Here is a 24,539-nt window from a genome sequence, read left to right on the forward strand (position 1 = left end):
ATGGATTTTGACCTTTCTGTAACTCTACTGTGCATCTCAGTGACTGGGAATATATTTTCTTAACTCTGCAGTGTCTTGCTTTCAAGTATTTTTAGTAGAGCACTGCTATTTAAATAAGAGGATGTGTGTGTGCGTGCATATATATTCACATTCAGACCCAACTTGTCAAATTTACAAAGAAGATTTGCTGGGCGCAAGATAAGAGCTCTGTTATTATTTATCTGTTACAATAACATGATAGCATAGTCCAAAGAGAGACAAATTCATTTTATTCCATATGCCTTTGTATCATTCACCTTGGAAAAATAAGATAGACGACTGGTGGAATAAAAATAGCACAGAGCTAAGGATTAGTGTGGTAGGAATTTAAATATAGAATGCTGTAATTTGAGCCTGTTCCTTTTTTTTTTTTTAACCATCTTGCTCTGTAAGTTGCAATCCAAGTAGGTTCAGAATAGTTGAAATGTTTGTCAGTGAAGTCATGGCCAGAATGGCCATTCCATGGAATTTGTTTCTAATGAGATTATTAAGCCTGTGTTTACTCTGTGGGCTCTGAATCACTGATGTAAACTAAAACATGGTTATTTTGCTGCTGAGATTGTATCAGTTAATTTTCTTTTTTGAGAGTTTAAATCCCATGCAGCGGGACCCCCAGGAATGTACAGCCATGGTGTATGGTACAGGATGTTTATAACTACAAGAGTCTGTCTTCTTGAGTAGGGTCTTCATTTTGCCTAGGGAAATTGGCCTTGACCAAATAGCCGGGCAAGTGGGTGCTTGATAATAATCAGAGATTGGCTCTAACCAAAACCTTGGACCAGAGTACTCCCAAATTTTGGAATAACTGAATTTGGAATATTTAGCAAATTTAGCAGTTTAGGCCTATGTCTGATAATTAAAATAGCAAATATGTTGCTATTCTTAGCCCAGAGAAATCTCATATAAGACCATGCTGGCTTTGCCGTGCCAATGCCATTGGATCCTGCATGACCCAAACATCAAGTAGAAAACCAAGCTTTGGTTTAATACATTTACTTCTTAAATAAAGCTTAAGGAGTTTTAGTTTCACAGCTTCTACCTGCAGGAATAAATTCATCCACTACGGAAGTGGAGCCATCTATAAATAAAAAGGGCTGTGTAAGAGCTATATATTATTATTATGGGTTGGAATACAGGCACTTTTGAAAACCATACAATGATGCTATGCAGCAATTTATACTAGGAAGTGAAGAAAGATGCTGTTTCCAGTTAAAGCCCTGGGGAAAATTTGAGGAAGGAAAATATAATTATTGAAGCAGGAAGTTGGTTCGGACAGTGAGTCTAACGTCCCTATTCTTCCAAAAATGGCAACGGGATTTTAAATGACAACTGATCAATGCTGGTTTTCTGTCTTATCGAAAAGATGACACAGCACAGTGCTCTTTAGCACTGTGCTGGGACTTCGCTTTGGCATGAGGAACATAAGAATTGCCATATCAGATCAGACCAATAGCCCACCTGTCCAGTGCCTTATCTCTGATAGTCACTGGAAGAAGATTTTTCAGAAAAGCATGCAAGAAACCCCATGATGGAACAGTATGTGGCCATCTACCCACAGAAGAAATTGATTCATTAATCCCAGGCAGTTAGTGCCTGGTTTATGCTCTGAAGAGAGAGGGTTTATATTCCATATACTTTTTTCTTTAATCCTTACTAATATAACTGTAGATATTCTCATTGTTCCTATAAATGTCCTTTTTTTGATCCTGCTAAGGTTTGGGCCTCAAGAATATGATGGGACACTGAGTTCTGCAGGTTATTTACGCATTGCGTGAAAACCTATTTCTTTTTACCAGTGTTAAATTTGTTGCATGCATTATGAGAAGGGTGAATAGGAGTGCCAGATTTACCACCTTGGTATAATTCATTCTTTTATATATCTCTACCATGTACCCATCTTATTCATCTCCTTTCTAAGCTACATAGTCCTGCTTTAATCTTTTTAATAAAGAGTGATGTTTCTGGAGGAACCGGACTTCCTACTGAATCACCTATACTACTTTTTGTAGCTTGGTGTTATAAATAATATCGCCACAATCCAAAGAATTAAAGAGCAGTGTCAGTGTCTGTACAACGTATCAGCATTGTTATGTTCTGGGTCAGGCAGATTGATTCTGTCATCCATACAACTGGATTATGCTTTAACCAGGATTGATTTGGTCCATTAGGCATTAATTTGTTTTGCATTTTTGGAGGAGGTTTCAGTGTCAGTGCAGGATGAATAGAGATTTTGTTTACTAGGAATTCATTCTTTAGACCAGTTTAAACTCGATACATATTATCTCATAGGAGCTAAAATTCCTGAAGCTTTATTAGACAATCAATTTTACATCAAAACATAACCACAGATAACTTCTCTTACTTAATATTTTGTTTACACCAGACCTGGTTACATGGACACAGCAAAGCAAAGCCCTTGGTGTGTTGTGGTTGTGAAGTAATAACTCAAGATGGAATCAGTATCTCATTACATGTAGCAGGTCAATCAGTGCTAGTGTAACTCCAGGGATTCCAGCAAAGTTTACACCAGTGTTAAATTTGGCAAATAGTGTTGCAAGGGACAGAGTTTCACCCACTTGTTATTTGATTGAAAATGATCTATGTATCATCTGTGTAATTGTTTTCTCTAACAATTAAGTAGGAAACAATTATTACGTTTTTGTACCATGGTCCCTAGTGGACATAATGTTGTGGTTTTTGTGTGCATACAGTTTAATTGTAGTGAGACTAATAGGCAGGAGATGGAGATATAAATATGGATAACATGTTTTTATAAATTCTTCAGGGAAGCATGATTGAATCTATTAACCACAGGAAATGACTACTCTGAAAATTAGAGGGAAAACACCACATAGAAATGTAGGGCTGGAAAGGACCTTGAGTTGTCATCTAGTTCAGCCCGCTGCACTGAGACATGCCCAAGTATACCTACACCATCCCTAACAGGGGTTTGTTCATCCTGTCCTTAAAAATCTACAATCCCCAGCCTGCTTTGGAAGCCTATTCCAGTGCTTAACTATTCTTATAGTTAGAAAGGTTTCCTAACGTCTAGGAAAGAGATTAAACCATCTCTTCTTGCCCTACCTTCAGTGGACATGGAGAACAATTGATCACAGCCCTGTTTATAACATCCCTTAACATATTTGAAAACTGTTATCAGGTCCCCCATCAGTTTCCTTTTCTCAAGACTAAACAGGCCCAGTTTTTTTAAATCGTTCCACATAGGTAAGGTTTTCTAAACCTGTTATCAATTTTGCTCCTCTCCACGTTCTGTGGTTCAAGAGCCATTTTTGTATGGGTGTAAAAAATGCCAATGCTGTGGCCTCTTAGAATCCCTGAAAACAGGTGATCCATCTTGGACCACTGCAGCACTCTGCATTGAACCGATGGGCAGGAGAACTGGGTTCAATGTACGATTTCTCCTTTGCCTGTATAAGAATGATGAAAAGACAGTGTGTTCAATTTCCATGGGGAAAGATGGCCTCCTGTTTCTTAGCCGTGATCACTTCTGCTGATCCAAGGAGCTTTGATGGACACCAAACAGAGTACTACTTCATCCTCCTTCGCCAGAAGGAATGGGGTCTACATTGCAAAGATATCTAGGATGGAGAAAGGGTTAAAGCAGGGAGGATAAAAATGCTTGGAATTCCATCAGGAAGAAATCTCTGAGAAAGAAACCACGAAAACATTACATCAGCTCCTTCATCATCAACGGAGGCTACAGGCCCAGCTCTTCTCGTTGTTATGAAATGGGTGGCTGAAGACATAGTGGTTACTGGGAGCGGGTGGCCCTGTTTGCAGTGTTGCTGAAAGTTCTGTTGCTTCAGAAGATTCTAGTCTGAGCCAATGTCATGTACATAAAGTCAGCAGGTATTCTTCAGAAACGTATTATTTATCACCCCTTTCTCTGCTCACATTTAATCCCTGTTTTTCTGACCTATCTAGAGTTACATAGGTTTGTGTCATTGGGTAACATTTTATGTTTATGATAGATTTGGTATATCTGACTGGTCTTTAGATGCCCTTAGGACAAATCCATCTATTTTCTTTTCCTATACAAACATACGCATCACTATGCTAAAGTATCTGATGAAAGCCAGGGTACTCTGAATTAGGTCTTGCACATCTAAATTCTTTCACACACACTTGTGCTTGAATGATCTTTCAGAAAGCAATTTCCTTCTCAGAAACACCCCCAAACTGAGGGACACTTCATAAACATATGTGAGCACAGTGGGGCGAGTTAAAGACTGAGGGCCATATTGTCTTCTCATTTACACCAGGAATTAATTTCCTCAGGTAAAATTGACGTAAGCAAATAAATACATAGGACTTGAATCTCCTCCCATTTACACTAGTGTTACTCCACTGACTTCAGATGAGCTATTCCTGATCTACACTGTTGTAAGTGAGAGGAGAATCAGGTCTTGACTTCTTACTGGTTTAAGCCAATCTCTTAACTCTATTTTAATTGAATAAATTTATTCTGTTAAATGGTACTTTAAAGTTAGTTTTTAAAAGAAGAAATAGACCAGGGAAGCAATCTGCTGGAAGGGAGAGGAGAATTTATGAAAGCTGAATTATTTATCTTACCCTGTATGATATACTAACATAGATCAATCTGAAAAGCAGCCACCTTCCCAAATGGGAATGGCAAATAAAAATCCTTTTACAAGTCTATACCACCTTCCAGCTAATGATCTCAAAGTGCTTTCCAAACACTAATGTACTGAATTGCAAAACATGCCAGAGAGGCAGGGAAGCAGTAATATCCCTTTTTAAAAAATCTCACATCAACCTTTTCACATAGATAAGAATTACCCTATTTAAAGATTTTTCTTTCTTTCTTTCTTTTTTTTTTTAGAATGTACTTGAGGCTGAAAAAGGTTAAGGCCAAAAATATGAAACTAGAATACCTAAAGTTAGGCACCTAAATCCAAATTTAGGCACATAAATAGAAGGTCTTAACTACAAGACCAGCTTATCCTTAAAGTTATGTAAATTCAAAATCTTTCATCCTGAAGACTTCATCCAAAGGACTATATACCTACTCTACATACTTAGGAAATTAGACAAGACAGTAGTGCTAACTCTTATAAGAACATAATAAGATCATAAGGATGGCCATACTAGATCAGACCAATAGTCTAGCCCTGTATTGTGTTTTTGACAGTGGCCAGTGTCAGATGCTTCTGACAGTTGAAGGGTTATGGACACCCAGAGCATGGCGTTGTGTCCCTGGCCATTTTGGCTAATAGCCATTGATGGATCTATCCTCCACTAACTTATCTACTTCTTTTAGAACCCATTTACACTTTTGGCCTTCACAACATCACATGGCAATGAGTTCCACAGGTTGACTGTGTTGTGTGAAGAAGTACTTCCTTACATTTGTTTTAAACCTGCTGCCTATTAATTTCATTGGGTGACCACTAATTCTTGCGTTATGTGAAGGAATAAATAATGCTTCCTTATTCCCTTCCTCTATACTATTCATGATTTTATAGACCTCTATCATATCCCTCCAGTCATCTCTTTTCTAAGCTGAACAGTCTTTTTAATTTTGAGTCTTTTTAATTTCTCCTTGTATGGAAGCTGTTCCATACTCCTAATCATTTTTGTTACCCTTGTCTGCATCTTTTCCAATTCTAATATACCTTTTTTGAGATGGGGCAGCCAAATCTGAATGCCATATTCAAGGTATGGGTGTACCATAGATTTATATAGTGGAAATTATGATATTTTCTGTTTTATTATCTATCCCTTTCCTAATGGTTCCTACCATTCTGTTAGCTTTTTTGACTGCCATTGCATATTGAGCAGATGTTTTCAGAGAACTATCCACGATGACGCCAAGATCTTTCTTGAACGGTAACAACTAATTTAGACTCCATCATTGTGTATGTATAGTTGGGTTTATTTTTTTCCGATGTGTATTACTTTGCACTTATCAACATTGAATTTTATTTGCCATTTTGTTGCCCAGTCAGCCAGTTAACTATCTCGAGTAATTTTGTATCATCTACAAATCTTGTCACCTCACTGCTTAACCCCTTTTCCAGATCATTTATGAATGCATTCAATAACACAGGTCCCAGCACAGATCCTTGAGATCCTGACCATTGATTCCAACACTTTATTTCCTATCTTTTAACTGGTTACTGATTCATGAGAGGACATTCTTTCTTTTTCCATGACTGCTTAGTTTGCTTAAAAGCCTTTTGTGTGGGACCTTGTAAAAGACTTTCTGAAGTCCAAGTACACTGCAGTGAAGACATGCAAAGAATTAATTTAGCTTCTCCACAATGGTTTTGTCTTCCTTGAATGCTCCTTTAGCACCTCGTCTAGTGGCCCCACTGATTGTTTGGCAGGCTTCCTGCTTCTGATGTACTAAAAAAAAATTGCTGTTAGTTTTTGTGTTCCTAACTAGGTGCTCTTCAAATTTTTTCTTAGCCTACCTAATTATACTTTTACACTTGACTTGCCAAAATTTATGCTCCTATTTTCCTCAGTAGGATTTGACTTCTGATTTTTAAAGGATGCCTTTTTTTGCTGCTAACTGCCTCTTTTACTCTGCTGTTTAGCCATGGTTGCATTTTTTGGTCCTCTTTCTGGTTTTTCTTTTTTTAGTAATTGGGTTATACGTTTAGTTTGAGCTTTTATGATGTTGTTTTTAAATAGTCTCCATGCAGTTCGTGGGCATTTCATTCTTGTGACTGTTCCTTTTAATTTCTGTAAAACTAACTTCCTCATTTTTGTGTAGTTCTCCTTTTTGAAGTTAATGCTATTGTGGTTGGTTTCTTTGGCACTTTTCCCTATACAAGGATGTTACATTTAATTACGTTATGGTTGCCATTACCAAGTATTTCACCTATATTCACCTGCTGGACCAGATCCTATGCTCTACTTAGGACCACTTATGAAGAGCACCATAGGATTTTTATTTACCATGAGGTCCTTAGTTTTATAATTCTTGCAAATACGATGGGATGCTAAAGATGATTAAAAAAAATATCAGGGGATAGTGGAGATCTCTCTTGCATTACTCACTATAAATGGAAACAATGCAACATTGTACCTGTCTTATATAGAAGAAAACCCAGTTTGTAAGGTGCATTGGAATCAATTGCCAGAATACATCTTTTCTTTGTGAAAGTATGTCCCTTACATACCATCATCAAGTTGTTTTTGGTGCTTACAAGATTCAGAACTGGAAGGAGATAGGGATAATAAACAGGACATAAGTAGCTTAGCCCTAATTGTTCCTTGCTTACTGCAGGGGATTTTGATTTCAACACATCAAGATGAGGATGTTTAGAGCATTTCTGATCATTATCAAATAATCGATGAAGTCATGGCACAAACAGGTGCAGCTGTTTCTGCAGGCCATGCTCCTGGAATGCTGTCAAAGATTCCATGACATTTCAGCAGAGATAGCAAGATGCCCACTACCTATTTTGCCCAATAGATTTGCCCCATGATCTATCCGTTATTATTTTCTTCATCCCCATCTTTGGACATGAGCCTTTATCTGGTAAGTCTCTCACAAAGAAGCCCCACATTCTAGGAGGGAGGGATACTGATGTTGAACGAACAAGACAGGCCATCATGCTAGCCATGAAGTTTCTGGAAGTCAATAGGCTTCCATGCAAGGGTCTGCCCATGTGGAGATAATTGCAGAACTGGGGCCTGAAACTGGAACTGGTCAGGATCCTATTGGTTAGCTGTGATTCTTAGGGAAAGGAGTGTTTGAGGCAACCACCACTAAGGGAACCTGGCAGGGAAGAGCCACGAGGATGATTAAAGGATTAGAGAACATTAGATTCAAAGAGCTTGATCTATTTAGCTCAATAATGAGAAGCTTAAGGGGTGACTTGATTACAATCTATAAGTAGCTATATGGGGAACAAATATTTAATAACAGGCTCTTCAATGTAGCAGAGAAAGATCCAGTGGCTGAAGTTGAAGCTGAACAAATTCAGACTGGAAATCAGGCGTAACATTTTTACATTAACCGTTGGAACAATTTAGCAAGGTCTCTGGTGGATTCTCCATCACTGACAATTTTAAAATCAAGATTGGATGTTTTTCTACAAGATCTGCCATAGGAATTATTTTGAGGAAGTTCCCTGGCTTGTGTTATACAGGAGGTCAGACTAGATGAACACAATGGTTCCTTCTGACTTGGGATCTATGAATGTCACTTCTGACTTGTGAAGAGGAGTTGCTATTGGAGGACAAGTTGTATGTCTTTCTTTCTACCCAGGACCCAGCCCATGCTAAGTTCACTGTGGCCATATTATCATTCTGAAAACAGTGCAAATTTTGGTGGGAGCAAATATCATCCAGCATGTCGTTTCCTGTTATGGCTGTGATAGGAGTATAGTTGGGAGGGTTTGGGATTCAATAGAGAACTAATTTTCCGTGGCATTTTATGAGCTAATAACCTCAGCACATCTGTAGGAGTGATTTACTGCCAGAGGGAGATAAAATTATAATGCATAGACTTAATATTTTTTTAAATGTTCTTTTTGTCCCCTTTGCTTTGCTCCCTTTTCAAAGAATGTTAGGAATGATTTGGGTTCCCTTTTTCTTTTTTCCCATGGTAGTTTATGAACCTGCAGCTAATAAAATTGCAGGAAAATCTAATTCTGTTGAAAAAGTTCAATTAAATTTTTTTAATAGGAATTTTCTTTGCACACCCTTGGTGTAACTTAGTTGACAGTGTTGTGAGCTGCTTGTAAGATTTGCTGCAGAATACATTTCATTTCTCATTCAAAGGATGTGCTCGATTTTAATCGTTTCCAAGGGCAGGAGTTGATACTAATATAACATGCTGCTGCTGCTGCCTGCCCAAAGGTTTTCAGGGACTCTGACATAAATACTAGAAACATGACTGCAAACAAGGGCAGCAAGCTTTAGAACCTCCCAAGAGGGGAACTGGAGAAAAATATATAAGCCCCCTACAGCTCTTCCCCACAGTTGCCATCATAGAGGATGTGCTGGAGAGGAAGAAAGTGTGCATATGGTATGTTTTGTTCCAACAAAACATGTGACATGCACACTTTCTTCCTGCTATTTTGGGCAGCTGGATGGTGCCTAAGTGGCCACTGGACTCAGAATATAAGTTAGAGCATCAATAAGGCTGCTCCAACTTATCTGGGAGGGGAGGAGAGCAGACAGGTCACTAGATAGTCTGAGAGTATGGAGCGTGCAAAGGTGGCTCAAAGTTACTTTTGTCACCCCTTTATTCCCTGGCCTATTCCTGTGTGGGAACAGAGAATGGAGGCCATTGTTCTGATGTTAATGAATTGATCAGGAACTGACGCTAAGTGTGGAGAATGTATCCCATACAGGTGAATATTCTCTGAAAAGCTTGAACAAAGAATTCTGAGCCTGACAGTTGTTTGTGAAGTTGACGCTTCTGCTGTTCAGTATTTGGCATAAGTGATGTGTGGCTGATTCCTGAAGACACACAAACGGGTGACAGCATGTTTTAAGGAAGGATAATAACAAATGATAAATAATGAATTTTTGCTATGCATTTTCATTCGCGTCCTCCCTATCTAAGCACTGCTGTGAGATTAAAATATATGTTTGGAAAGTGCTTTGAGATCCCTGGCTATTTGATGCTATAAAATGCACAGCCCATTTGGGGTTGTTTTTCACCTTCCTTATATTTAAGAGATGCATCTATCCACTTGTCAGTTTTCTCTTTGCACCCTTCTCAGACCTCCAGATTAGTCTCAGTAGCTGGCCAGACCCATTGTAGCTGAGCTTGAACTTTGAATAAAACAATTCTTTGTTCTTGCACCAGCTGAGGCTGGTGACTGAGCATGTTGATTTTTCCAAGATATTCTTCATGCTGACATCATCAGTGATTTCTACAGGGTTGAGCTAGAAAGTTTAGAGAGAATTTTCTTCAGTAACGTTGGTGAACTAGGACAGGCTGATTCCTTCAGTTGAATAGAGTGAGTCATTGCTGGTTTTGTCTCTTCCCTTGGAATAAGAAATCAGATCAAGGGCCCTTTCACTAGTATCTGTCCAGGTGGCAGTTAAAAGATCTAATGATATTTTTAAAAAATCATAGGGCATATCCCAATAATCTGTTTCAGTAAAATCAGTTCTCATGTCTACTCTTGTATGTGAGCTATGACTGAGATGATAATGGCTGCTGTGCTTGTCTACAATGGTGCTATACTATATTTATTATTTGTGTTGTCCCACTGGTAGACATGATGCTTTACAGATATGTACGGGTCTAGTGTCATTCATTGCTTAGTAAAGTGCTGTAAAGTACCTGGAGTAGGACTGGAATTATCTTCATTGTCTCTTCTCTTCATTCTGATCAGCCATCTTTCCCCTTCAGTAGTTCTCAACCAGGGATGTGTGTACCCTTGGGAGTATGCAGAGGTCTTCCAGGGGGTAAATCAACTCATCCAGATATTTGCCTAGTTTTACAGCAGGCTACATAAAAAAGCACTAGCAAAGTCAGTACAAACTAAAATTTCATACAGACAATGACTTGTTTATACTGCTCTATTTGCTATAAACTGAAATGTAAGTACAAGATTTATATTCCAATTTGTATTTTATAATTGTATGATAAAAATGAGAAAGTAAGCAATTTTTCAGTAGTATTGTCTGTGACACTTCTGTATTTTTATGTCTGATTTTGTAAAGAAGTAGTTTTTAAGGGAGGTGAGACTTGGGGTACGCAAGACAAATCAGACTCCTGAAAGGGGTATGGCAGTCTGGAAAGGTTGAGAGCCTCTGTCCTGGATCACTGACACCCACAGCATTCCAGCATATTGTTTTTTGGCATGGTATGAGTGAGTTCCCGCATTGGTAGTACAGCTTTTTTATTTCCTCATCCTGGGCTGTTATGCTTGGTGAATAGACGCCAATTTACTGCAGCTCTTCAGAGGGAGGTTGAAATGAGCCTTAGCATTTACTAGCTCATATCCCAGTGGGGATATTGCAGCATCCTACTGCAGAATCCTTTTCTCAGCTCTCTTTGCCGTTCCCCCCAGCAAGAAGTTGTGAAGTTAGCAGCTGCCACTGCACCACTGAATGTCAGAAGGCCTTGGCTGCCAGGATCTTTGCACTGTGCAATCTCACTGTTAGAGGCTGTGGGCAGACTTTCCAGGGGGCAGTGTCTTGTTGTCTTGCAGCTTCAAACTGCCTTTTTCTTGTTAGGGTGTCTTCCTGAAGGGTTTGGTCCAGCTTCTTCTTCCTGATCTCTTGCACTCCAGGTTGTTCCTGACTCTTCCTTGTTGGCCTGGAGGTCATAACGCCAGGCCTGAGGGTTCATTTCCTGTACCTGATGTGCCGCAGATTACTGAGCGCTCCTTAGAGCCCTGAGGCCTGATAATGTGGCACATAGCTCTGAGGCTTATTAGGGTATGTCTACACAGGGATAAAAGACCCGTGGCGTGGCCGCGGCTGGCCTGGATCAGCTGACTTGGGTCCTACGGGTCAGGCTCCGGGCTGAAAAATTGCTGGGGAGATGCTTGGGCTTGGGCTGGAGCCTGAGTTCTGGGACCCTGTACTCTCGCAAGTGGGCCTAGCCGCACAGTAAGGCCAGACAGCAGTGCCATGAGGAAGAGTGGGCTGTAATCTGTCTGAAGACAGAAGGGTTTAACAGGATACTTGATACAAGCAAACTCACAAAATGTAACAGCTCCATCATCTGCCTTCTTTCCAACCCCCTTCCGATGCTGCCCCTAGTGTGTACACTAGGTATTTCATCTCACCCCAGCTACTCCGTTCAGTCAGTACTAGGTGAGGAGCACAGGAGAGTGTTTCTGTGGATTAAAGCTGTGTCCTGCCCTCACTCTGCCTTTGACCTTTCCCAGAAGGTCTCTTTTCCCAGATATCTTCAGGGGGCTTCAGGGGAATTGCCATGGTTACAAATCCTAAGAGAAAAGTGTGAATAGGGTTTTCCCTCCTCATCATGTCAGGATTTGTTTCCCTCTGGTTACCACTGGCAGCAGTTTTCTAAAGAAAAGGTGTGAGGGCTGCCCCTTTGGTATGTCTCATCCATCATCGTCACAGTCAGTTCAGCATACTCCGCTGCTGATCACAAAAGGCTTTCCACTCCAAATCGCACTGGCTCCGCCAACCCCAGTCACTTCGGGATCTCTACGTCCAAATTTAGTTTCACAAGTGTCTCTAATGGGACCTGCTGTCACCAATTATTTGATCTTCTCCTTTTGCTTCATAGTGAATATTAAATATGCCCCCTGTATGCTGCTCGTTGGGCTTCAGCCTGTTTCAGCGTTCGTTACAAAATCAGAACCCTGCATCCTATTCTGCTAACTCCCATAAGACCTCTACTGTGTTTCCTTTCCCTTTTGCACTGCCAGCCCTCTGCCCTCTTCCTTGTCCTCTGGCTCTCCTAGGCATTCTCAGCCTTTCTCAATAGTTACCTAGCAATCTGTAATGATCCCATAACCCAGCAGTTTGCCTCCTGTCATCTTCCATGTCCTTCCTTGTTGACCACCCTTTTGATGTTTACCCAGACCTCTTCCATTCTTTCCCTACTTGTCTCATTTTGCTTCCTGGCTTCCTCTCCTCCATCTACAGCCCTCTTTAATCTGCTGCTGGCCCTTCATCACTATTCTATACTACTGTAGATCTTTTTTGCCCTCACAGCCCTCATATTCTCCACTGACTCTCAAGGCCCTCTCTAGATCTCTTCGATAGTCCTTCTGTCATGGTTCCATAGCCTCGTTATGCTAACCTAAGCCCATTGCTGTCACATTCTCTGCACTTACATTTGGTGGGTGAAGTCAATTTGAAGGTAGTTTAAGGGATGTGTCACTTCAAGATTAGACGGTTCCCTCTAGTGGGGGGAAAAAAGAAAACTGTAGAAGGTATCAGGAGTACCTCAGTTCACCAGTGCTGCATGCCCCACTCTGCAATCACAAGCAGTCAGTTGTGTGAGGTACAGGAAATCACTAATTAGTCTACCCTATAGGAAATCCCATGCCTGCCTCTGAAGCTGGTGATCAATTTATGCCTATGTAAGTGGGCAAGAATCGCTAGTGTTAAACATTTAAGCCTCTTCTTACTGCAAGGTACCATGGGAATCTATATAACTATCCACAATTTTTCTTAAATCCTGCTGGGATGGTGGTGGATGGGGATATAATTTGCAGTTCTTACAGCTGGGAAATGGTAACTGCCCTCTAGGCCAAAGTGTAGTTCTTTTGGCTTTTCTGGCTCCTTCTTTGTGTCCTTACCACTTCGTATGAGGAATATTTAACTACTGCTACATTATGCACCATCAGAAATCACCTGGCATCATTCATGCCTTGCATTACCAGAGGAAGTGATCTTGAAACAGTACAAAGATGCAGATAAATGCTCTTAATTCTCTACAAAAATCATTAGCCTCTTGTAATTCCCCAAAGCAATTGAGCTGTGCATTCTGTTAGTGGCTAATATGTAAATTTATTGCAAAAATCATCCTGCAGGAAGCGTGCAGGGATCTGGAAAAAGGGCTGGATTAGCTTTGTTTGAATTAAAATGTCATGAACTTCAGAGCAAACTGGAGAATTTCCAAACTAGATTACTGCCTGATTGTGCCACCCTTGAAATCTGTGGGATGACGTGAGGAGGAAGGGACTGTTCAACATGAGTTAAGGTGGCACAATGTGGCCTTTAATGAACAAAGAGTTTGACATTGGCAACTGTATCTTGCACAAGTCCAGGGGAAATCACTAGGGGTTCTTTACATAGGGTTGATCTGTCTTTGAATGTCTTCTACACAAACAGACTTTCACAGTAACATTAACCATGGATGTTCTTGCCCCTTCCGGTTGTGGTTTCATAGAAAAACAGGCATATTGTGGTGGACAATACAGAGTCCATTCCTCTTCCTGTTTGTGTTGGAGGTCTCCCACAATCTCCTGTTACTGTTTCAGGGATCTTATCCAACAGTGTAGGTTCAGGTACCAGAAAGCAGGTACCCACAATCTGGCAAGTACTAATAATAATGGTTAATAACTGCACTAGACTGAAATCAGTCAGAGCCAACCATAGTGCCACATGGGAAAAAACCCTGATTCGTCCTCAGGCCTAGGTTCCCCTTTTTGGTCTGGCAGGAACTAGGTACCCGACAGAGGCAATGTGTTCTGTAGAGGAAGGGGGCAGTGCTTGTCAGATTGCCACTGTTCACTGAAATCTTCAGGTCTGTCCTATTCATTACAGGACAACTGAATAATGCCGAATGTATTTGTGGTCCCACAAAATCGTGGATCAGCGTCATGGCATGACAGCATTGCAACTTCACTAACAATATTATCACTCAGCAACATTCTGTTAGCCCGGAACAATGCTGTGTCAGCAGGTGACAACACAATGGCCTGCTCCGTCAGTGCAATATCAGACAGAAAGGCGCAACTGTCAACATGCACCGTAGATTCCAACCCATGACTGAGGGTTAGCCCATTATAACGACTGTAAGCCAGTAATGACAATCCGATTCAGAGCCAAACTATCCCAGGGTTTGGGCAACTGGTGCTTTGGTTTTAGCCCACTTTCCTCTCTACCTGACATAAGGATGTAAACTCACATTACCCTTTATCTCAACCTCATAATATGCTGGTAGTTTATGGCTTGCTCTAGGAGAAAAGGGGTGGGAAAGGTGATTCTGCAGAGAGAAGATGTTCTATTAGGGACAGCCAAAAGCCTGTTACCTCAATACAGCACATCAGTGCTTCCCGTTCCACACCTGCTCTCCTTGCCTTACTCTCTGCTTGTCTTCGTTGGCTGTGCTCGCTGCTAAGACAACTTGTGACATTCTTGCTTGGGGCATAAACAGTGGAGGACAGGATTTGAAAAATATACATGAATAAAAGGTCAAAACTCTCCCAGGAAAGAATAAAGTTCTCGTTTCTTTTATTGCATAGTTATGAAAAGCAAATTAACCTTTGGATGCTTGAGGAATTCATTCTGACAATAGCACAGCTTAAAAATAAACAGGCGCTACTCCAAGCAATGTGTCCAAAGATGCCCCGATTTATTCTTCTGCTGATCCAGTCCTTGCCCCTGCAGATCAGAATATATAGTTCTGGCTTATAAAGGTCTTGCTGATTTTACTCATCCAGTGCAGCCTAGAGGGGCAGAGAGCACATTGTTGTTTATGGGGCCTGCTGGGGCAATAATCTCCATTATATCAGTGGGGAAATGGAGGCTGTTTTGTGCTTTTGATTTCTTTCATCTTAAATCTGCTGCTGGATTTGTAAGCTTTTTGCTGCAATATTATGCTGGGGGGACAAAAAAGAGAACCTAAAAAGGCAGGCATTGTTTCCCATGCTCAGGGACTGTGCATTATTAACAGATGGCTTGTCCCCACTCTCCACCAGCACTGACGTGATGAAGTAAGGATCCCGGCATCTCCTGCAGTGACTGGTTCCATGTTTGACTTAAGACTTGGCACAAAGATTATGGAGATTGACAACAAAATCTTGGCCTGTGAGGAGATTGCAACAGGATTGTTATTCTCTCGGCAGCCTTGGGGAAAAGCCATTATGACCAGATGATACAGTTAGCAAATGCCTAGGTTCATATCATGTAGGTGATGTAAATGGTGTAAACGAATGGAAAGTGATGTAATCTATGTGCCCAGGGAAGGAAGAATGGGTAGTAGCAAGAAAAAAAACCAGCCAATAGAAGTTATAAGATAAAGCAGCCTCCAGTCCACTTTGGGATGAATTTGACTCCTTGAAACCGTGACCATGACGGAAGCAGGATCAGTCCTTGTGTGGCTGCACTCCCTCCCTATGGGCAAAAGATTGATTCATGTTTTCTAAAATACCCTATCCTGCTATAGGTCCAGTGCTTCCAGTTGCCATGGCGCCTCTAATCATCCTTTGCCAGCGGATTTTATTCTTGTTGTCCCAGCAGAACTTCAGCTTCTCTCTCCATGCTTCCAGTCACCTTCTTTTGGTTTTGTTTTTCTCTGTTTTGAAACAACCCCTGCAATTTTCTTTGGCCTTTTAACTAAAATCAATCTGGTGGAATCAATAATAAGTGCAAAGCAAAAGAAGAATGAATTGAACAGCGTTTCAGCCCAAATTCCAATGAAGCCTTTGAAGAATTTTTTTGCCCTGGCTCAACTTCCTCTAGGTTAAATAAGGCCAGATACTTCAAATGCGAGGAATATTTTCTTTCAGTAACCTTCTGAATGACATATTATTAGTAAGACAAGCTGGGTGGGGTAATATCTTTTATATTTATTTATTAATATTTATTATTATTTCAGTTGACCCTACTTGGTCCTTGAACCTGGGACCTCTCTTTCTAAATCCATGAGATGCTAACACTTGAACTAAAGAAGTAAGTCTTTTAGTTAGAAGGAGTAGCAGGCTGATTTTCTCTTATGTGGACCAGACCACTAGAGGACGACAAAGAGTCATGCTCGCCTAGTATGGGTTATGTAATTATTTTTTACAATGTGCAAGATGCTCTAATAACAGATAATCTGATGTGATCCTATCCTGAGGCACTTACAAGCTAGGTAGGAGCTGACAAAAATAAATGCACCCTTTTGAGTCTACTTGGGTGCCACCTCCTTTCTGCCACATGAAGTTCTACATACCTAGTAGATGTACTGTCTAGTCTATGGAGTAAGGACTTCTTTTTCATTGTACCCTGCTTTATTGAGGCAAAAGACAGTTTACTGGGAGAAGAATTCAAATCCCTTAACTCCTAGTCTAATGTTTTACCCGAAAGACTATTCTTCCCTAAGGCAAGACAAAATCAGGTGCCTTGCAAAAGTTGAGCTGCAGTCATGCCTCATATGAGGCAATAAATAAATTATGTTATGAAATAAAAGTGAATCAAACCAAGTAATTTGCTATATTTTCTTTCTGACATTTGATACATTAGCCTCATACAGGAGGAGGTTCTATACTGCCTAGACAAATTATACATGAATGATGTATTATATAATCCACTAAAGCATTTTAAAGTTTACAGTGGAAGAACGTTCTTGCTCATTATGTGAATGAGAGGAGACTGCTGTATTTCGAATGACGTGTATAATTTAGACACATTTATTTCTAGGACTGTTTGGAAGAAGGGACAGAGAGAAACTTTATAAGGTTCAAAGTGACTGAGTGCTCTGGAGTTTTCCAAATCCAAATGTCTAGTGCAAGACCATGCCAACAGCTTTTAAAGCGTGCTAACACAGAAATCTCTCTGGAACACCGTAACACAATGGTTTTCTAGTTAAAAACTTTGCATGGAAAAAGAAACAGAAATGAATCTCAGTCAGTCTGTATGAAACTGGCAAATGTTCCTTCGTTGAAAAGGTCTCAAGGATTGTTCAGCCTGCAATTGTTAGCAATGTCACTGAAAATGGGCAGGAGTCACTGGAAACCCTGACTAGAGGAATCTTACCAAATGTTAAGGGAAAGCACCCCATGTCATTTGAAGCTTTCCCCTGAATTTTATTTTTATATATATATATATAGTTTCATATCTTATTTTTTTTAAATTTTAGAACCCCTCTGAAAAGCAGAGGTTCTAGATTCAGGAAAAAGCGCCGCATTTCAGTGGTCCAACTTTGGTTCAGCTGGGAAGTCAACTTTTGAAGGTCTTTGCTGTTTGTTAGAAAATATTTATTGGAATTATATCTCCTTTGCAAAACAGCTGTTTAAGCGAAGGGAACCACATCTTTGTGAAATGCTAAGCCAACCCTAATACCACCATATTCTGCAGTTCTTTGTCACACATGCTAGTGTCACACATTTGAGTCTGGCAGGGTAGCCAGCCATGTTTAGCAAAACTCTTAAGCCTGTGCTTAATAGTCAGTCCCAGTGAAGTCAGTGATGTGTAAGCATGTGCTTAAGTGCTTTGGTGAATTAGGGGTCTTACTGAGGGACATAGCATTTCAATCCTAAAAACACTTACGTTTAAGCATGTGAGTAGTCCTATTGATTTGTTTGCAGGATCAGAGCCTTTGTGTCTAATTGGCTGTGCTGTGATCATGTCAGATGTGGATTTACACCATGTAACTGAGATCAGAATCTGGCCAAGCATTTTCCCTGCATCATGAGCCTTTTAAGCAAATGCGGTGGTTAGATATCGTTGAGCTGTTACAATGTGGCAGGTTTATGTACTAACCTTTGAAAGCCATGAAGCAATTAATACAAATTCCATTCCCTGTAAACCCTCTGAAAACACTGTTGCTTTATTTAATTATATTATGCTTCAAGGATAACTTCACATAAGACAACAGATGACACAAAGGAGTCCTGGGCTGTATAAATATAGAATTATTTTATTTTGGTTAATAGATAAAATACAATTTTTGACTACATAAGAAAGCAGAGTTTTCAGTGCATACATTCTTCAGCCACACAGGGCACCCATACATTCCATAGTGATTTGTGTAATACCATGGCACTTGCTTAGTTTATTTTTCTTAACTCCACAATTATTGGGCTTTCCCAGTTTTCATTAACAGCTTTGACAGCTCAAGGTCTAAGGAAAAATGAACTGAATAATAATGCTGGGCTGGTTTTGTGAAACAGGATTATCTGGTGGGGCAAAGAGACTCTCTGTTTCCTGCATTCCATACTAGTCTTCCTGAGTAACCACAACTTTTAAGGCATCATATTTGGTTGGCATCCCAGTGGGCTCTTGCAGTCCAGCAGGGAACTGGGACTTTTTGTCCTTCTACACAATAGGGAAACAACACTTGCTCCAAACAAACCAGAGCTGACGTTAAACACTTCTGAAGTCCTAGGAGCCTTCTGATACTCTTGTTAGGGACAAATCTTGAAGGCCTCACTCAATTTTTACTCAAGGTTTAGTGAGCCCTTACTCAATCATTATTCCATCGAAGACAACAATTATGCCTGAGAAAAGACCAAGTGAGGACACAAGGATTCGGCTCTTGGTTATTACAGGCAGGATTAGGAAAGTACAAGTTGAACAAGGGACATTCATACCTCTGATCCTATTCTCTCCCACCAGTTAATTGTAAGAAGATAGCCCTATGTTTGAGCTCAGAATTGCATCATCTCCTGCAGACCCATTGCTTGGGAATGTTTTGTAGCATCCTATCTTGTTATGGACATTTGGCTGATGATGTCTCAGCAGAAGTGTTTTAGTCCATGAGATTACTCAGGTGGGACTTGGGAACTAGAAACCATTAATCAAGACCACACCCCTGTAATAGTATTAAAAGCAGATAACGTTCTCAGGAAGATGGGATGCGACAAGACAGTGCCACTGCTGAAGATGAAAGGTCATTGAGAAGATCTATGTCATAAGTTTTTGACTGCCTAGTTACAGAGTAAAGTGCCAGCAAACAGTCTCCACCTAACACAGGAGGCAGAGAAAAAGGGATAAAGTGCCAGGGCCTTCTAAAGAACTCTAGACAGCTGTGCCCAACAGTGGCAAGAGAGAGCAATGATCACATTAGAGAGAGATCCAAACTGTGGAGTTTGGAGACATTTAGATTTGGATCTGAATACGGATCCAAATTTAAAGGGGACCAGATTTAATGTCCTTGTTTGAGCCTACTATAGAAGAAGGCCTGAGACGTGAGATTTCCATTTTGATCGGAGGTGCCCTAGCAATCGGGGGTGGATCCAGTGTCTGAGTTTGGGCCCTCCATCTGATTAAGATAAAGTGAAAGAGGCAAAGAGTGATCAAACTGTCGGAAGGTGGCAGGGGAGACAGATAGATTTCAGACATAAATCCACTAAATTTAGCTTGCTGGAAAGGCTGGGTATTTAAATACCCAGAAGAGAAGAAGCATATTTTGTTCACAGAGAGGAACTATGGGGCAGTTCCTGATACTGATAAAAAAAAGCCACAGTCCCCCACTCTATCCAGTGTAGGAAGACTTAGGATGGGAAAAGGTTAAGGTTAAAAGAGGAAAAAAAGACCTGTTTAGATGATCTAGTAAATCCCCAGCAAGTATAGGATACCTGGTCAATATCAGACTGAAACCAGGTGTACACTTGATCTTAGCCAAAAGACGGAGAAGAAGCTACTGGGAGAAGCCAGGAGGGAGACTGTACATGAGCTGAACTTTCCATGGAACTAAGTGTTAACAGAGACAGAGAAAGTAAGGAAAAGGGCGAACCAGGGAATACAGATATCAAGAAACACCATAATAATGAGATGGGTGTGGACCCCAATGAGGTACCTTATCCTTGCACTGTTATCTGGCCCCAGTGTTCATCAGGGGAGTAGATGATTCTTGCCCAAGAGCTCAGAGTCCCTTTGCCTGGTACTCTGGGGTCACAAAGAAAAATAGAAGGGGAAAGCACCATAAGAAGGCCAACAGGTTTGCACTGTTGTCATTAAACTGAATCAGATTAGATAGGCAGGTGGCCAACTGCCCTCTAGAGTCATATAGGAATCCCTGAGAAGTCTGAAAAAGCAAACATTACATCACTTAGCAATTTGGCCTCCACTCTTCCTCCAGCCAGTAGATCAGCCTTGAGTTAGAGTAGAACCTGTAACCATCCCTCCCCTTTACCTTGAGCTGCACAGCTAACACCTGCAGGAACGTTACAAGCCCATCATACGCCTCTCAAGCCCTGTTTTCTAACCGAAGCTACATAACAAATGGAATAAAGGAGAGCCAAAAATGCTAACAGCCAAAAGAAGAGTCACTATGAACTGGAAATGGGAGGTTACTATAAACCAGAGCCTGGCCCGCAAGCATTAGTGAAATGTTTAGTAAAGATACTTAAATCTGTTACATCAGGGGATCTCCGTCTCTCTCTTGGCTAAAATGTTACACACATATCATATAGATGAATTGCTATATTTGTCTCTACTGGGTAAACTATATACACCAATGTAAGGAAAGAACAATAATTAAATTAAGGGAGCAGAGGAAAGGACAAACAAAATATTAGTAATAAAATACAAGACATATACGTGAATAATACTTTTCAGGTAATATTTCAGCTGGTTGCATTTACCATGAAGAAGAAAAGAAACTTCCACTCAAATAAAAGTTGGAAACACATCTGTCCAAACCTTGGTGATTTGCAATTTTGTTCAGGACACTTCAGAAGTGCTTTGAGGCTGACATAAAAGAACCAAACCCTCCCACCCACCAACAGGGATTAAGAGGTTGCTGTCCTGGTTCTGAGCATCAGGCCTGGCATGGCTAGCTGAACTGGGCATCAGGCATGGCTAGCCCATGATCTCTCCTGATTCTTGAATCACAGAGAGATCCTCAATTTTTAGAGGCCCATCTGTGGAACCAGTGATTAAAATGGGTACAATTTTGCAGCTCTCCTGGAGAATGCACAGGCCTGCATTTCTGTGTTCTCAAGTGACATAAGACCAGCTGTGATGGATGTTGGCTAAAAGCCATAATAAGACTCGCTAGATACAGTGTTCCCTTAAATAAAGGCACTCCCTTGGTTCCACTTAGAGTGCACCCCCTGCATCCTTTTGGTTTCATAAAAACCTCTGCAAATTGTGTTCTGTAGAAAGGGGCAGGGAAAAGAAGCTGAGTTTTCTTGGAAGCAGCCAATTTGCACAGCAGTGTTTCCAATTTTATTTTAAAAATGGAGAGCAGATTTGTACTTGCAACTGTTATCTTATCCCTAGGCCTTCTTATATTTAGACTTTGCAAGCAAAAGTGTTTTACACACTGTAATTTTCACTAGCTTAAGAACAAAGTACAATAGCAAAATTGTCTCACATTGACGCTGTTAATTCTAGAACCAGCAGAGTCATTTATTGGACACATTTTTTTCCATTCGTCTTGTGAATAAATTATCTGCACACCAAGTGCTTTATTATTTGACCAGCTCTATAGATGGTCAATTTAATATTCACTGAACAACTGATCTAAAAAGCTTTTTGTCACTCTAGATAAATTATTCCCCAATAGGTTTCTCTCATTATTTGAGAGAGATGTAGTTAAAACATAGTTACTACAACACAAAGAAGTGCAAGAATGACAGATAAAGCAACTACAGACCACTGTTTGGGATTTTTTTTGTTTTCCCCTGTAATAATACCTGAGGCTTCTTTCATGTTTATTTCAATGTTATCAGGTCTCCCTAATAATTCGAAAATGATTCTAATGTTATGAGAGTGTTTGATCTGTTTTCACTGTGCTTGAGGAGATAGGGAAAGACGATCACATTGTTTGCCAAGCGCTTATTCTTCTTTTGGTTTGTGATCATTTAAAAAGATCTTGTCCTCTGAAGAAAAAACGTAGAGCTAGTGCCAGACCTAGAAAGGGAATGGAGGGGTTTCCTAGGCATTGGAAAAATCACCGGGAGAAAATGAATGTAAAGTTTCTTTTTCCAGGTTATAATTTAGGAGTTTACAGGCTTGACTGTCAATGGCATCTTTCTCAGCCTTATTTTAGACTTGAGTCCTAGATGTTTTACTCTTTCCTAGCTTTCTAATGTCAGCTGAGATCACTTCACAGTGCATTAAATTACATGGATTATTTGCTTGCTTGTAAGGTTGCTGCAAGGAGGACATGGGTGTGCATGCTGGCAAACCTACAATCCCCCTGTTGCACATAGCCTTTGGGGGCGCAAGGAGGTCACTTTGAATTTCTCAGCTGTGTAGATCTGTGATCCATCCAGGCATGGCTAAACAGACTGCGAAAGGCTTTGATTTACAGGAGAGTTCTAGATGCTTAGGGCATTACACATGACAGTGGCAAAGTGGTAAGGCTGCATGGGCTCTGTGTGCACACCTAAATGTCAGATTGCTCATAGTGTGGTATAGGTTGGTATTCCAAAGATCAAACTGTGTTTGGCATCAACAGTGGAATCAAGAGGAAGCGCTTTCCATAAAAATATGTGTCCAGAAGGGAAACAGAAAAATTGTGTTAAACTATTGGTGCCCCAGGGGTATATGACCTATATTGTGTGCACATAAAACTCTCATTAGGGTTAATGGGGCAGACACACACACATAGGGGAAATTATATTTATCTAAATGTATAAAGTCCCTATCCAAGGCCTTAGATTGCTGTACAATCATTATACTATTATGCACTAAAATAAATTGTTCCCACAAAGAAAAAAAATGGGGAAACAGATGAGCTGTGTAATGTGCCCAGGAAACAGCCCATTCCAGGCTCTGTATGGATACTCAGAGTACCCATGCTCTGTGTATGTTGTATGGTTTTTAGGATAGATTCCAGAAGATATACAAAAACCATTAGAATACCAACCACAAGCAAAACAATTGGGATATTTCGAATACTTTTGGGGAGGGACAATGGTATCTCTATGTTTTTAGAGTAATGTATGGTTTCAAAATTCACTGTTCAAAATTCAGTGTGTGTGGCTGCAGTTCTTAACTGATCCCCTGACAGCATCTGAATGTATAATCCTAGCAGGGTCTATGTATGACCAGCAGAATCAATACTGTTTTCACAGCTGACTTGATTTGACTCTCAGTGACTCTGAGCAAGAAGTGATTGAAATACCTTGCACATCTGCAGTTGCCACTGAGCAGTCCCAATAAGGGAGTAAGGAGTGGGGGCACTCCTATTTTTGATTCTGATATGTTAACTGGATAAGCTGAAATATGCTTTAAGGTAGCTGTTCTTAAGAGTTTCCACTCATATCAGGGAAACGATCGGTTTTCCCCTTCTCCTCTTTACCTTGTCCTTTTAAACAGCTTGTACAAATATGGAGGTATGTAAGAATCCAGCATTGTTAAAAGAGGTGCAAAGATACACAGATCGAACTGGACTGATTACACTGGTGGGGCAGAGTAGTGGACGACGGAGTTGTAATCGGGAGGTGGGCTGTGGCATTCCAGGTTTGGATCCATGGGCAGGAGGACTGAGTCTTCCAGTGTGAAGTCCATGGTGTCCTCATCAATCTGTACTGCTGGCTGGTATTTCACAGACTGATGCTCATGCTCTGATGATAACACAGATTCTTTGCTCTTGCTGATGGCTCTCTGCCTGTTTAAAACAAAAACAATCTGATATTCAGATCCTTTCCTTATAAAGCTTTGCTCTTATTTGTTATTGGATTAGTATCTGTCATTCCAGGATCTCAAAATGCATTACACATATTAGTGAACTGAACCTCACGGCACTCCCGTGATAAAGGTAATTATTATCCCCATTGTACAGATGCGGGAACTGAGTTTGTGACTTGCTCAGGGTTGCTCAGAGATTCAATAGCAGGGGTGAGGATAATACTTAGGAGTCCTTATACTCTGTCTCTTTCGCTCACCACAAACCACCCTGCAATGTACTGTATATATCTTAGTTATAAATGCTCCTGTCATTGTTCTGACATCAGGTCAGTGGAATGTGACATTCTGAAAGCAGAACAATGAGCTATGATTTTTCTTTAAGTAAGTACAGTAAAAACTGGGATTAATGAATAATCTCTGACACACTTCGATTTATAACAATGTGGAGAGCAAGAGTGCACTTTACATGCACTGTAGAGCAAATCTCTCTCACACATACTTTGTAACCCTTTAAAACCACTGAACAATCTGTCAGCTAA

General features: G+C 40.5%; 1 protein-coding gene across 3 annotated transcripts in view; it reads right to left on the bottom strand.

The window, feature by feature from the left end:
• Window positions 1-18,314: 18,314 nt before the first annotated feature.
• LOC137153177 (vascular endothelial growth factor receptor kdr-like) overlaps window positions 18,315-24,539 on the bottom strand; it is a 168,116-nt gene continuing 161,891 nt past the window's right edge. For all 3 annotated transcript variants that reach the window (XM_067548279.1, XM_067548280.1, XM_067548281.1), the window contains one exon: window positions 18,315-23,980. In XM_067548279.1, coding sequence (XP_067404380.1) covers window positions 23,767-23,980 — 214 coding nt within the window. In that variant the 3' untranslated portion in view covers window positions 18,315-23,766. The remainder of the gene's footprint in view (window positions 23,981-24,539) is intronic.

Source organism: Emydura macquarii, unplaced genomic scaffold, assembly GCF_026122565.2.
Source record: "Emydura macquarii macquarii isolate MOO-44397 ecotype Brisbane River unplaced genomic scaffold, CSIRO-AGI_Emac_v2 contig_1253, whole genome shotgun sequence".
NCBI lineage: Eukaryota > Metazoa > Chordata > Testudines > Chelidae > Emydura > Emydura macquarii.